This window comes from Megalops cyprinoides, chromosome 8 (genome assembly GCF_013368585.1).
Source record: "Megalops cyprinoides isolate fMegCyp1 chromosome 8, fMegCyp1.pri, whole genome shotgun sequence".
Taxonomy (NCBI): domain Eukaryota; kingdom Metazoa; phylum Chordata; class Actinopteri; order Elopiformes; family Megalopidae; genus Megalops; species Megalops cyprinoides.
Genome location: NC_050590.1, coordinates 29,727,223 through 29,741,983, shown reverse-complemented (window position 1 = coordinate 29,741,983; position 14,761 = coordinate 29,727,223). Strand labels below are relative to the sequence as shown.

The 14,761-nt window shown below is 44.5% G+C and overlaps 1 protein-coding gene across 2 annotated transcripts in view; it reads left to right on the top strand.

Annotated features, from left to right (window-relative positions):
* Positions 1–14,651, top strand: part of LOC118782064 (phosphatidylinositol 4-phosphate 3-kinase C2 domain-containing subunit alpha-like) — a 31,497-nt gene extending 16,846 nt beyond the window's left edge. For both annotated transcript variants that reach the window (XM_036535306.1, XM_036535307.1), the window contains exons 6-33: positions 480–591; positions 667–746; positions 862–925; positions 1,215–1,361; positions 1,598–1,631; positions 1,782–2,001; positions 3,571–3,693; positions 3,841–4,008; positions 4,173–4,281; positions 4,636–4,778; positions 5,525–5,713; positions 6,268–6,361; positions 6,741–6,835; positions 7,051–7,231; positions 7,386–7,490; positions 7,776–7,868; positions 8,435–8,564; positions 8,826–8,962; positions 9,292–9,461; positions 9,816–9,972; positions 10,120–10,229; positions 10,870–11,077; positions 11,294–11,418; positions 11,517–11,634; positions 11,768–11,849; positions 11,997–12,106; positions 12,193–12,318; positions 13,735–14,651. In XM_036535306.1, coding sequence (XP_036391199.1) covers positions 480–591; positions 667–746; positions 862–925; positions 1,215–1,361; positions 1,598–1,631; positions 1,782–2,001; positions 3,571–3,693; positions 3,841–4,008; positions 4,173–4,281; positions 4,636–4,778; positions 5,525–5,713; positions 6,268–6,361; positions 6,741–6,835; positions 7,051–7,231; positions 7,386–7,490; positions 7,776–7,868; positions 8,435–8,564; positions 8,826–8,962; positions 9,292–9,461; positions 9,816–9,972; positions 10,120–10,229; positions 10,870–11,077; positions 11,294–11,418; positions 11,517–11,634; positions 11,768–11,849; positions 11,997–12,106; positions 12,193–12,318; positions 13,735–13,917 — 3,613 coding nt within the window. In that variant the 3' untranslated portion in view covers positions 13,918–14,651. The remainder of the gene's footprint in view (positions 1–479; positions 592–666; positions 747–861; positions 926–1,214; positions 1,362–1,597; positions 1,632–1,781; positions 2,002–3,570; positions 3,694–3,840; positions 4,009–4,172; positions 4,282–4,635; positions 4,779–5,524; positions 5,714–6,267; positions 6,362–6,740; positions 6,836–7,050; positions 7,232–7,385; positions 7,491–7,775; positions 7,869–8,434; positions 8,565–8,825; positions 8,963–9,291; positions 9,462–9,815; positions 9,973–10,119; positions 10,230–10,869; positions 11,078–11,293; positions 11,419–11,516; positions 11,635–11,767; positions 11,850–11,996; positions 12,107–12,192; positions 12,319–13,734) is intronic.
* Positions 14,652–14,761: the final 110 nt, after the last annotated feature.

Below are 14,761 nucleotides of genomic sequence, written 5' to 3'. Positions count from 1 at the left end.
TACATTATGGTCATCCTCCTTCTCTCTTACACTTCATTGCTTAACCTGTGCCTGGACTTTTACAGTGTTGGGGAAATTAGTGATACCTACTCATACTACTGGACATTGACAAGGCATTGAGTACCCGTACCATGCTAAAGGATACAAACCAGAATGTCGCACCCGGTACTCAAACCTACAACTTTCTGACATTTGGTCTTTTAATGACCTCTCCACTGGGGCAGGATGCAGGGAGATGATCAGATTACTGGATTCTTTATTTGCATGCCCTAATGTACTCTAGCTGAATGTGATTTACCTCCATTAATCCAGTAAAAAAATCCTGCTGTTGAGACAACTTACATCTAACATGTGAAACCGCACATGAAAAACGTTGAGCAAAGTAATTATCCCCTGATAAGGACATCTGGTAAGCACATAAGTAAAGGAATGCATTTTACTGCCCTATACCATCTCCAGCTGAACTCTTTTCCTCTCAGTAAATACAGCCTGGGCAGTCATGAATACGTCCAGAACTGCAGGAAGTGGGAGATGGAGATCAAGCTCCAGCTGCTGTGCCAGACCTTCATCCATAAGGACCTGGCACGTACTGTAAGTAATGTTGCCATCCCCTCCACTGCTGACCGGCTGCCACAGTGCGACAGTGTTCTTTGTGTGTACACACAGGCTGAAGATGACTCTTCCCTCATTGATTTGGAGAGGTACCTGCACCAGGTGGAGAGGCCTTTTAAGGAGACTGTCACCAGGTAGCAACATGGGCCGTCCTGTGTGTCATGGTCTTTAAAGGTCTGAGGTCAAATGTGGGCAGAGAGGTCTGACTTTTTTGTATGTGTGTGTGTTTGTTTGTGTGTGCATTTGCAGACAGTGCCTTATCAACTTTCTCGAAGTTTATCACAATCAAGTCAACATCTGCCTTCAGAATGAGGTGGGCTTCTCTGTCTTATGTGCAAAAAGGTTCTTTTTGCATATAAGAGGATGCTCGTTACCTGAATATGGCCTGACATTTGTCCTTTAAGCTTGAAGGGAAGGATAAGACAGGATGTTATGTTTAACAAAGTATTCAGGCTCTATGGGTGAACATTTCTGTATTTTCTTATGTTACCTGATTAGATTTAATATTTTCTAGAATTACTGAAATGCAGAACAGAAAGGGTGGATGGGTGTGTTATATGTTGGTCATCAGTGAGTGATGGTGCTACACTTTCATTCTGTAGAGCACCGAGTACAAAACTGTGGATCGAGTTATCCATGCTGTGAAGAATTTCTGCAGCATGCTGGATGAAGTGGAGACAGCAGCAATCACAGAGGCTGTGAAAAGGGTCAAGCACTCAGCCAACTTGCCCAAGACCAAGTCCCTGGAGGTGAGCCAGGCTCACCTTCTCACTCCTGCCTCTGGTGTTTTTTGTTGAGGTGCTTAACAGCTCACCTGGCATCCTTATACAAAGAGACACAAGTGCACCCCATTAATCTGTCCTGTGAACAAGTACAGGAGTTTGCAAGAACTGACAGAGGTGATACTGAGGATGTGTGCAAGGAATGATGGAACATTAATGTTGCATTTCACACTCTAATGTAATGATGTGTTATTGTTTTATAGGCTGGTTCTGAATCCTCAGGTGCTGCTATGGTTGGTGAGTGCCCACAATCTCTTTTTGCTGTTGGACAATTTTATTTAAAGAGTATTTTTGTTTTTGAGGTAGTTTGTCATCCTTTAAAGAAGTAAGCCCCGTTTTCTTTTGGTCATATGAGCCAACTCTCCTTGCCCTTTCACCACCCTCCAGGCTACGTCAGCCCCATGGAGGAGAGCTTGGGTGGCCTTACCACTGCCATGTATGACCTGGTGAAGCTCTACCTCCGCACCTTCTGCCCTGTGGTCACCCAGAAGACAAAGTGTGAGCCCACAGAAGAGGGACGCAGCAGCAAGGAGGCCTCAGGCACCACGGAGCACCTGCAGTTCACCCTTTTCGCTGTTCATGGCATTGCCAGTGCTTGGGTCAGCAGGTACGTGCTCAGTGCAGCAGGCAAAACCTCACTGGAACACAGCTGAGGCCAGGCTCTGAGACTCTGTTCAGTGTTATAGACTCCTTTTGGGAACCATGTTGACATTTGATTAATTAGTCTGGAGAGTGTGTAATTGCTTAAGTTAAAAGTGTAGCTGGCAACGTATTGATTGATAATTAAAAACAGGAACAGTTACTGGAAATAAATACTGCATGGGCCAGTGCCCTTGGCACTTACAGCCAGTTCAGATCACATGATTCAACAGTAATGAAAAAAGAAATATTTCAGTTTCTTACTCAAACATAGCAGTGCACCGCTAATAAGATTAATAATCTTGAAAATGTGACCCAGCAAAAACATGTTGACAGTGACTTCTATGGCACTAAAAAGCATAATGGATGTAACCTGTAAGATGAGCATATATTGAATATGCCCCCCGCCCCGTTTACCTGCTCAGCTCTTATGTCCACACCTGCATGCATCCAGCATGACTCTGACTTCACCACTGCCCCCTGTGTACAGAGGGGTCATTTGCAGTAATGTACTGGGCCCAGCACTGACGCTAATGAAGACCACTGATGCGTTTGATATGATTAGTGCTCTGTACTTGGTCTGACTGTTATTTGGTAATGCCACATGCTACACAATGCCACAATGCCACATGTCAATGGCGCCAAAGCTAACTGTAGTCAGAATTGTTGCCCAGTTGCAGACTACCAATTTAATCTGTGCTGTAAATGTCTCTTAAGAAGGACTCTGCCTAGAGCTGCACATTCATTGGGGCTGATGCTTTGGCAAGTGTCTTTGCTTCCTCCACTTTGTCCTGAGAATGTCCTGCCACCTTATCCAATGGCATGACCGAGATATACCCCCTACATTACTGTGTTTTGCCACATTATCTTGGTCAACACTCCAGTCTGATTTGTCAAGAATGTAAATGAAGATAAGTCTCTTTATTGAGAGGTGAAAGGAGCCAGTGTTCAGGGTGGAAAGTTACAGAGTATTCTATTTCAGGAAGCAAACGTGCAGCCCAAAAAGCTGCCACAATTTGTGTCAGCAGCCCAGACAGATTGGTCCAGGATTGGGACCTATTGATCACATGCCAGAGTTCTGTTGAAAATGTAAGAAAGCAGTTAATAATAGGCTTTAGCCTCCAGCCAGGGAACCTCAGGCATTATTGAAATGCTATTTATAAATCAGGAAATGAGAAATTCTCCAGTGTGGCACCAGCAGAGCACCAAAAGTGCAACCAAATGGGGTCGACCTAACAAGCCCCTGCTGTGCTGCCCAACCATTAGTGACATGTAATTAAGTGCCATCTGGAATCTATCTTTAGTGACAGTGCACCACACTGCAGCAGTGCACAAGCGATGCTTCATGAACCAGCAATCTGCAATGGCGAGATACGTCTAACAATTTCATTTACATGAATAAATATTAACAAGTGTTGTCACCTGGCTGTCTGGTCTCTCTTAATCGTGTATGCAATTCAGTGTCCATCCCTACGACTTACTGAAAAATAAAAATGTCATGGAGTTGTTCCGTTTCCTTTTTTCTGTTTCCTTTTAGTTATGAGAAGTACTATCTAATGTGTGCTCTGACACACAACGGAAGGAATCTGTTCAAGCCCATCCAGAGCAAGAAAGTGGGAGCATACAAGAGCTTCTTTTACCACATTAAGTGGGATGAACTGTAAGTTATTTGATTTTGCCGTCAATCAATAACAGGGGGTGATTTACCTCTAAGCACTCTGCATGCAGAGCTGTTGTGCTTTTTTGGAGAGTGAGCCTCCCAAAAAAAACTCTCGTTAGCATTCCAGCAATTTACCTTTCTTCCCAGGATGCACTTTCCCATTGCGGTGGCCCTCCTGCCCCTGGAGTCCATGCTGAGCCTCTCCCTTTATGGGATCCTGAACCAGAGCACTAGTGGCTCACCCGACTCACACAAGCCACGCAAAGCGCCTGAGCTGCTGGGCAGAGTGTCCATGCCCATCTTTGACTTCCAGGGGTAAATCTTGATCTTTTCGCACAAGCTAATAATATGGTTACAGAGTTCAGGTGGAACTGTATTATGTACAAATATCCATGTTCCTGCTCACTAGAGCAGCAGGCCTAACCCTACAGCAGATAGTCTGGGCTGGTGTTGGCATCTGAGGCGTGCTTATGTTTTAGCGTGCTGGCGCGGGGGACCAAGCTGCTCAGCCTGTGGCCACCCCCTCCATCTGTCTCAACTATTGCACCTAGCAGAAGGAGGAGCCAGGTGGAGAGAACCATCCTGCAGGTGTGCTGGGTAGCTCCACTTCCACCATCACTACCAGATTTATGCTTTGACACCTTTATGCTTGTTTACTCAGAGCTTACAGCTTGAAGATGAAGCACAGGGTGAAACACTTAACACACAGAATCACCGCATTTGAATCCAATTGGACATTAAGGCAACTAGTTTAGACTTGGTCATCTTGATAGAAAAGAACAACCAGGAGCAGTCACAATATCAAAGTAGCAGTGTGTGGTACTGTATGCTGTGCTATATAAATATTAGAACATCATCATCTTCAACATCTGTGGGGCCTCATGTTATGTGGGGCTCAAGGCCTCTAGAACTATGTAAAGCGACCCCATTCCTTCCCCACAGGTCGACTTCCCAAACCCAGCAGTAGACATCCTGTACGTGGGCCCCCAGCCGGTCAGCTGCCCTGACCCACAGTCCCTGGAGCCACTGGACCCTGACCTGAAGAGGCGTGTGGAGAAGCTTTGCAGCAGGGTCTCCATGTTTGGGTATGCTTCCCCACAGGCAAACAGGCCACACCAGGGAGCTGGGTGGGTTACAGCAAGATCATCAGGGAATCGATTATTAATGTTCAGTTCACATGTAATTCCCCTGCGCAGTGCTGAGCAAAACCCGAAACTCTAAATGGGGTTTTACAAAATAGAAAAGCTTCCTCAAGAGGCGGATAAATATTCTCTAAAATGTAAGTTGTACCTTTCTGTAAAACATTTAACATTAACACTGACAACATGTCATCAATGTCATGAAGTGATTATGTCTAGAACTACAATGTGTTTTAAGTGAATGCATGATAATGGTGTAATAGTCTCTGATGTTGCAAAAGACACTTCCCTTTACAGCGGTCAAGTTTTGGGTTCCATTATTGACATCCTGAATTTATAGCTTTCTTGAGAGATATAGAAAAGATAAGGGCAGGAATGCAAATTGAGGCAGCAGATTTTGCTTCAGGTGCATTTCAAAGCCCACCACCACAGTGTGGAGCATTAGAACTACTGAGCGGGCTGAGCGGCTCTTCCAGTCTAAGTCTGTTTCTAGCCTCAGCAGACCACTTTTAGGGGGTGTTGCTCATTTTCTCCTTCTCATCTTTCACTCAGTTAGACCTGTTTTATAGGCCTCTCTTTTTACAAGTTTGTCTGTCTGCATTACAAGCCCAGGCAGACGGAGCAGACTAGCTACAGGAAGTGGCCTGACTGCAGCCACCTGCCTGAATGTTACCCAACATGCTCTTCCCCAGAGTGACAAGGGCTGACCGGCTGTTTCTCTGGGACAAGCGGCAGTACTGCCGGGCCTACAAGCACAGCCTGCCCAAGGTCCTGGCTAGTGCCCCCAGCTGGGACTGGGGAAGCATGGCGGAGATCCACGCCCTTCTGCACAACTGGCCCCCCCTGCCCCCCGTGTCCGCCCTGGAGCTGCTCGACTCCAAGTATGTCATGCATGGCTACATTTTACATCCATTCATTTAGCAGACCCTCTTATTCAGAGCAACTTATAAAAAGTGCATTCAACAGGGTTAGGCATACAGCTGTATTACTAATGTAGCACCATTGTGGGAATCATTGCTATGATAAGTGCTGTATGCCACGCAAACAGCATGGCTCAGCTGAAAATGATTTATTGTGAAGGCAACTTCAGTCTGCTGTGATTTCTGTGCAGCACATGAGAACAAAACTCTGTTTCTCACTCATCCACACGTTTTGTGCTGAACGCATGAATACAGCTGGATATTTAATGTGCCAATTTGGTTTAATTATGTCACCCAAGTACGTAACAGCAGTGGCCTGCCTGAGAATTGAACTGGCAGCCTTAGGGTTACCAGGCCGCTGCTCCTTAAGACCATGCCATACTATGATCCTAAAAAAGTGGAGAGGACAGTATGTGTAAAGCAGTCAGGGCCTCTCGGGGCACAGGGTCTGTAGCTTGTGACAGAAGAGGGACAGGTCTAGCTAGCTAGAGCTGATGAAGGGTGTCCTGATGCAGGTTTGCTGACACGGAGGTGCGGGGAGTGGCTGTGAGCTGGATTGAGAGGAGTAGTGATGACGAGCTGGCGGACTACCTGCCCCAGCTGGTGCAGGTAAACCCTGGGCTCTCACAGGAGACTGTGGCTGATGCAGAACAGGATGGAGATGCTTTTAATTTGCAGTACCAGGGATGGTGCTCCAATCACAGTTTTGTAACTGGGGATTTTGGTCAAGTGTCGTGTAAAAAACAGACTGCAGTCACATGTCCAGATGTATCTAAAAATCTAACCCAAGCAGTGCATCGTAAAGTTGTTTTTCGAACATGGTAAAGAGTAGATTGTCTTGCAATGGTTGAGGTGAATGTCATCAGCACTTGCAGTATAGTGGAACGTTGCTTCTCAGACATGCCGCACATATGCATGAGATTCTCAGAGCATTCAAAAGAGTCAGTTCCACTCTCCGATGTCTGAGCAAGGAAATGTTCTTTTGCAGGCGGTGAAATTTGAATGCCACTTGAAGAATGCCTTAGTGATGCTTCTGCTGTCTCGAGCTCAAGGGAACATTAACATAGCCCATTACCTGAACTGGTAGGTCCTCATACATAGACACAGTATGTATAGTCAACAGTACATTAAAACAATGTATTACCTTTATTGATGAGTAAATATTTCCATACCCCTTATGTCAGAGTTCAATGGTTAAATGCAGGGTAGCAGTTGAGAATGTATGGACCTCTTAGCCACAGTGCTGTATGTGGTCATCCACTTGCATGTGTCCCTGAACCTGTGCTGTGCCATCCCAGGCTGCTGCGGGACGCAGTGCAGGACCCATGTTTCGGGCCGCGCTATGAGAGCATCCTGGGGGCGCTGCTGTGCCTATGTGGGGCAGGGCTGCGGGCTGAGCTGGATAAACAGACAGAGTTGGTGCAGCTGCTGGGAGCACTGGCTGAGAAGGTGCGCCAGGCCAGTGGATCTTCCCGACAGGTGAGAAGAGGGGGGTCTGCACCTGAGTTAGTGGATAGTGGATGCACTGAATAAATGCACTTCGGCAGAACCCATGCACCCAGCGCTCCCTGTTTCTGGGGATTTGCACATTGATTGGTTCTGAAGGCTGATGTGTTGTGCCTTTTTGCCTCAGGCTGTCCTCCAGGAAGGCTTGGGGAGAGTGCAGTCCTTCTTCCAGAGGCACAGCTGCCGACTGCCTCTCAGCCCTAGCCTGGTGGCCAAGGAGCTGAACATGAAGGTAAGGTGGGCCCTTCCCCTATGGGAGCTATGAGGTCCATCAAATTTACCTCAAATTTAACAGCCTTCTGCCTCAGGTTCTAGTGGTTTTCTGATATTGAAAATTACTGTTTCCTGCCAAGTCAGTAATCAGGCTAAGGTTCTCACAGAAGTGAGTCGATGTTTGTAAATGTTTGGCCCTAATCTGGGACTGTCAGATGCTCAATTTTGTTGCAGGATGTTTGAGCCAAACACATTTATTAGCAAATAAACGTCTTATATTAAGCTCTTTTGTCTGTGGATATAGGCCTGTTCCTTCTTCAATTCCAATGCTGTTCCTCTGAAGATCACATTGGTGAATGCTGACCCCCTTGGAGAAGAGATAAACATTATGTTCAAGGTCAGACTTATTCACTGTACTAATAATTTGGAACTGAAAATACAAACCTAATTAAAAATCATCTATAAATAAAAATTAGTTGGCAATTGTCTGTTGGTCTGAGAAAGATCAGGTAATCTAGTGTATGGTAGCTCAATGCATTTTATGTAATCACATCATTTATTTTTAATTTACACCCCTTGAGGACTTCTTTGAGTTATATTTCAATGTTCACGTAATCATTGACTTTTGATAAGCGGTAAACCTTATCCCAAGTGTGCTGGGGAAAATAAGAGTGAACCCATTTGTCAGTGCTACATGCTCCATCTGGTGGCAATGATGTGAAATTACACCTGGACCTTTCACAGTGAATTTTCTTTGTTTAGATCAGCTTGAAGTATTTACACATTTTTATGATGATTTTTAAATCAAAAAACAAATGTTACAAAAAACACAGGGAGATTTTTTCACCAAGATTCAATTGTAACCTAACAAATATATGTCTCGACTAGCGGGTAGGGACCAGTGTGTGGTGGCTCTAGTGGGAATTGCTAATGGGGTGGGTGTGTCCTGTGTGTGAGTGACAGGTGGGGGAGGACCTGAGGCAGGACATGCTGGCACTGCAGATGATCCGTATCATGGACCGGATTTGGCTGCAGGAGGGACTGGACCTGCGTATTGTCAACTTCAAATGCATCTCTACCGGCAAAGACAAAGGTAAGGATAAGTGGTCAATGTCACTGCAGCCAACATAGGGACAGACATTTGGAACAGGTACTAATCTGTTTAGGGCCAACAGAGATAGAGGTAGGGTTGAGGATCTCATCCCATTAAATTTACCATAGACAGAGGTAGGTGAGGGGTTTTGGTCCCCTTATATGATCCAGCCAAGACAGAGGTAAGAAAGAGGTTCCAAATCCTTTATGTCCAACTGCGACAGAGATAGCACAGGTTTTGTAATATTTTTTTCTCCTGGAGGCATGGTGGAGTTGGTCCCAGCCTCTGACACCTTGAGGAAGATCCAAGTGGAGTACGGGGTAACAGGCTCCTTTAAGGACAAGCCCCTAGCGGAGTGGCTGCGCAAGTACAACCCCACAGAGGAGGAGTATGAGAAGGTGAGGAGGCCCCACTGGACTAAAAGTAGTTCATCTCGTTTTCTGAATTTTCTCTTAATCAGTTGAGCAGCCAAGTCTTACACAGTCTTATACAGTTTTACAAAACACCGTTTCAAATTCCGCTCTTAGGAAGATTCTCATTGACCAAGTCAAGGATCTGTTTATAGAAAAAACTGACTTAAGCTACTGATGTTCCAAAACTCAACTATTTGAAGCATTGTGGGTCTGTTCCTGAATTGGGACGGATATGCCAGTCTTGTCCTTGTATATATTTTGTCTAATTTATGAGTTAGAGGGCGTAGATGACAGCCCTGTGCATTGCCCTGCAGGCATTGGAGAATTTCATCTACTCCTGCGCAGGCTGCTGCGTGGCCACCTATGTGCTGGGCATCTGTGATCGTCACAATGACAACATCATGCTGCGCTCCAGTGGCCACATGTTCCACATTGACTTTGGCAAGTTTCTGGGCCACTCGCAGATGTTTGGCAGCCTCAAAAGGTAACATAAGCCTCTGTCTCTTACTGACTTGTAGGTATCAACAGTAGTATGAAGAAGTAGTGTGCTTGTGTTTTTAGAGGCATCCAAGATTGACATTGGAAGAATTGTTGATAATTTAGCTATTATTTTTTGTGATTATGATAACTATTGGAGTTGCTTGTATGTAAAAACATAAATCCTTCAAAAAGAAATCCAAATGGAAAGCAGTCACATGACTAATAAGAGTTTGGTAAAACTAACCACACATTTCCTCTGGTTTGAAATGTTTCAAGTGTAGGTGTCCTTCTGCCCTTAGAGTCAAAGCTGTTTACCATTGCTCATACCATACCTTCCCTATGTGTCCATGTGTCTCAGGGATCGTGCCCCGTTTGTGCTGACCTCAGACATGGCCTATGTCATCAATGGTGGGGAGAGGCCCACCAGCCGCTTTCAGCTCTTTATTGACCTGTGCTCTCAGTCCTACAACCTGATCCGCAAGCACGCCGGCCTCTTCCTCAACCTGCTCTCTCTGGTGAGGCTGGGCCTCGCTTAAGTGTGGTAACTGGGCACTGGGCTCTACGGGGTTTTTAATGCAATTTGCTCTTCTTGTGTGTGTCTGCATGTGTCTGTGTTTGTGTGTGTGTGTATGTGTGTATGTGCCTCTGTGTGTGATTGATAGATGACATCATCAGGTTTGCCAGAGCTCACAGGCGCTCAGGACCTGAAATACGTATACGATGCCCTCCAGCCCGAAACCACAGATGCAGAAGCTACAGTTTTCTTCACGAGGTAGAGCTATGCAGTTTAAGTGTTGATTTTATGGTTGACAACAATGTAATTAAGTTGATGATGATTATTATGTGAATGTTCTGAAGGACTGTGTCACTCAGGTTTAAAAGGATTGGAGTGGCTTGTGAAACACATAAGTAAACTTATTCACGTTACTTAACGTAAGGTTTTTAGATCATGTGCAGATAGATTTTATAAGCATCAGTGAAGACATTACCCTTTACTGTCCTTGAAGCTTACATACTAATAAGCCATTATCTTTTTCAACATTAAACCCTAAATCACTTTTATTTTAGCCCTGTAACAGTGGCCTGTGAGATGGACTGACACATGATGTGTTCTGTATGTACAGTTGTTCATGTGACTTCAGTCACTTCACTTTTGTGATCTTGCCTTGTAAGTCATAGTGGTTAAGAATGTGTACTGTGGCAAAATTTAAATGCAAATATTACGAACATACGACAGATGGCTGCACTCCACACAAGTCTGCATGAACAGGCCCCAGGTCAATAATACCCCAAAGGACTGATCCTGGATCATTTAATCCAGGCTTAATTCTCACCCAAGACATTTTTGGGCAAAAAGATGATACTGATCCAGGCCTGCTCTTGATGGGTTTTGCATCCCCTCTCTGTCCCAGGTTGATTGAGTCCAGTCTGGGCAGCATGGCTACCAAGTTTAACTTCTTCATCCACAACCTGGCCCAACTACGTTTCTCTGGCTTGCCCTCCAACGATGAACCCATCCTGTCCTTCTCCCCTAAAACCTACACACTCAAGCAGGATGGGCGTATCCGTGACACCTCCATCTTCACCTTCCAGAAGAGATATAATCCTGAAAAACACTATGTGAGCCCTGAAACTAGTGCATTACAACAGTTTCAACCCCAGAAAGCAGTACTCTGAGTGCACCATATAGAGAGCTGGATATTAACAATAAGAACATAGCTAAAATGCTTGATGGCTAATATTTACTAGTGTTGTTGACTGTGGGTTTCGCATGGAGTGTGAGTGTGAATGATACATATATAAAAAAGTATATGCCCTCTCCTTTTCTTCCCACAGACATACGTGGTGAGAGTCCAGAGGGAAGGCCAGAGTGAGGCCCAGTTTGTGTTCCGAACCTTTGATGAGTTCCAGGAGCTGCACAACAAGCTAACCATTCTTTTCCCACTGTGGAAGTTGCCTGGGTATGGAGCAGTGGTTCTCCCTGAAGCTCTGTGTAGATGGAGGCTGTCGCCATTTCTGGTGGCCCCAAGGTAACTTCTCCCCCCTCTCTCCTCCACAGATTCCCTAACAAGATGGTGCTGGGAAGGACCCATGTTAAGGATGTGGCAGCCAAGAGGAAGGTGGAGCTCAACAACTACATCCACAACCTGATGAGGAGCTCCACTGAAGTAACCCAGGTGACTGGCAATACTCTGGGTCTAAACTGCTTTTTAGCTGCTTGTGTTACAAACTGCCAAAAAGGGTCCATTTCCAGAAAGTGCCATTTTTGCAGTGCTTTAGTTCCTTTGCCTCTTTGTGTTCCTTCCTCAGTGTGACCTGGTGTATACCTTCTTTCATCCAATTGCAAGAGATGACAGGACGGAAGGGATTGATGGAATGTCAAAGCCTCCAGGTGGGTGCCTTGAAACCTTTCTCCTCCTATACAAGCACAGGACGGTGTAGAAATGAGGATTTACACTACATCAGTGAATACTGTATAATATTATATGGTGTGTAAAGGATAAGAAGTGCCAGCTAAAGGAAACTGACTCCCCAACAGAAGCGACACTGCAGAGCCCCATGACAGGAAAGGTGGAAGGCGAGGTGAAGCTGTCAGTGTCCTATAGGAACAGCACACTCTTCATCATGGTGATGCACATTAAGGACCTGGTGAGTGCTGTGGCCTACGGCCTCATAACCCAGCACCTGCCCAAGTACTGCTGGGTTGCTTGATATCCTTTCACACTCTTGACCAGGTGTCAGATGATGGAGCAGACCCAAACCCCTATGTGAAAACCTATCTGCTTCCTGACCCCCACAAAACCTCTAAGCGCAAAACAAAGATTGCCAGGAAGACCAGGAACCCCACTTTTAATGAAATGGTGAGTCAGTCATGTTTTCCTCACCAATTACAACATTGCTCAATGAAACACCAGGCCCTCATTTTAACATGAATTTCTGTGAAGTTCATTTGGTGTAGGACAGTACAACTCAATTATAGACAACTTTAAGCAATTTTAAGAAACGGGAGCTGTAAAATGTTTTTCCAACTATGGATCAAAAGTACTGGATTCATGGGTTAAAGACCTCCGGCCCCGCACCAGAAATCCGGCGTGCAGAGATTTTAGATCAGGCAATAAATTATTACTAGCGTATACGGGCTCTGATATTACCAGACCAGAACGCAATTTTATTAAAAACAAAGGCAACTAGTTTCAACTTTCTGTGAAGTGGTGCCAGGAAGCATTTGCAGGGACTGTATCAGTTGATTACTGCATGAATTCAAATAGATGGAGCATGAGGGGGAAACTTGTGAAGGTTGGCACAGACACAAGCACAATAGAACAGGGGGTGAAAAATAAATGGGGATAGGCTTGGTTAGATGAAAACGGTAATGACGGACAAACGTTTGGCTTATGTTGTCACAAATTAAACGAGCCCGGCAGCTGCTTTTTACCATGTGTTCGAAAAAAATACAGTATTGGACAAGCGGCAAATGGTATTGTCTCGGCATGATACAGATCCCTCACACAAAGCAGCTGTTCGGGCTCTACGTTATACATCAACGTTGCCAGGAGCTGTGGCCACTGTAGCTGCTGCCGCTTCATCCATCCAAGACTGCGTGTGCAATCATAAAGTCTGCATTTAAAGTGGAACATGACCTGTCTTTCACGATAGCGCCAGCGCTAGGTGACCTGTGCAAAACATCACAGGACAGAACTGCACTCTCCAAACTTAGCGTGTCAGATACACAAGCCAGCTACCTATCCACTCACGACATTGGCTGTCACATTAGGCAATGTTTAGCGCACAAGCTGTCAAAACAGATGCTTTCACTGAACGTTGACGAGTCCACAAACCGCAACATAGACAGAATTTTCAATGTCTTGGTCCAATTCTATGATGATGACTTGGACAAAGTTATAACAGCAAGAAAGCACTTTTAATTTGAGCATGGTAATACAAATTACATTAATGTATTTTTTTTACAATTTTGAATTAAAGCTGCTGTGGTAACATGAAATGCATGCGCGTCCCATTTCGTTACACCCCCCCCCCCAAAAAAAATAATAAATTAATTAAAAAATAATAATAATAATAAATAAATAAACAAATAAAAACAACATTTCGGGCTCAGAAAATTTTGTTGCTTTAAGACCTGTGGATTATATGGGAATACCTATACTGCATTTTCACAGTACATATGACCAGTTTCAACATGTGAACCAGATTATATTCCAGTCGGAAGCAGTCACCTTGTTTCATGCTGACCACCACTGTTTCTTACTGTTCCACAGCTGGTATACAGTGGCTACAGCAAGGAGACTCTGAGCCAGAGGGAGCTGCAACTGAGCGTGCTCAGTGTTGAGCCTCTGAGGGAAAACTGCTGTCTGGGTGGGCTCATCCTCAGTTTAAAGGACTTTGACCTCAGCAAAGACACTGTCAAGTGGTACAAGCTCACTGCTGTCCCATACTTTTAGACTTTGCACAGCAAGGGGACCCCCTGACACCTTTCCTCAAACTCACCACTCCTCTTCTTTTGTTGAACACTCATAAAGTTCCTTCTGCGTTTTGTAAATTTGACACTAGAGGACCAAAACAATACTGTATGTATGTATTTATAAACATGCATAAAATCTCATACATGTTTAAAGCAGCTGATTTCTACAGAATATTTCTACATGCATAAACATAAAGAAGTAAAATCCCATGTGATGGTGACAGCTGCAAAGGCAGGTTGAGGCCATACCGGATGAAAAAAAAAGGGGTTGTGTCCTTACTCCTGCGCCAAAAGAATGGAGAAAAAAAATCCTTCAGATGACAAAATGGGGGTGCCTTGTTTGAGTTCACCACAATTTTGTTTTTCTTGTTGGCATTAATTACAGTATGTTTCATTGAATGCGCTATCCTGATGAAAACCTTACCCTGAGTGCAGAGTACTGGATTTCATGAAGTTGTTCATCAAGCTGACTTTAAAATGTCCAAACTATGATGTGTTGTAATGGTCTGATTTGATTCTTTTCCCCATATACATTGTGATGTTTGTTATATATAAGTCTGTATTGTTGTTGCATTTTGACTCAAGGGAACAGCAATATTGCTTAAATGTTCAAAGCTAGCTCAGATGCTGCTTCTGCACAGATAAACAGAACAACTAAATTTTTTTGAGGAATTACTTGTTTTCTTGAATCTATGAAAGAGGAAACTTCTAAAATCTGCATCACTCACACTATGAAATAGTGATTTCATTCTTACTTTTAATGACTGTAAAAAAAAAAAAAACATGCTGAATTTATATACATATTGCCAGTTATTTATTTTTAA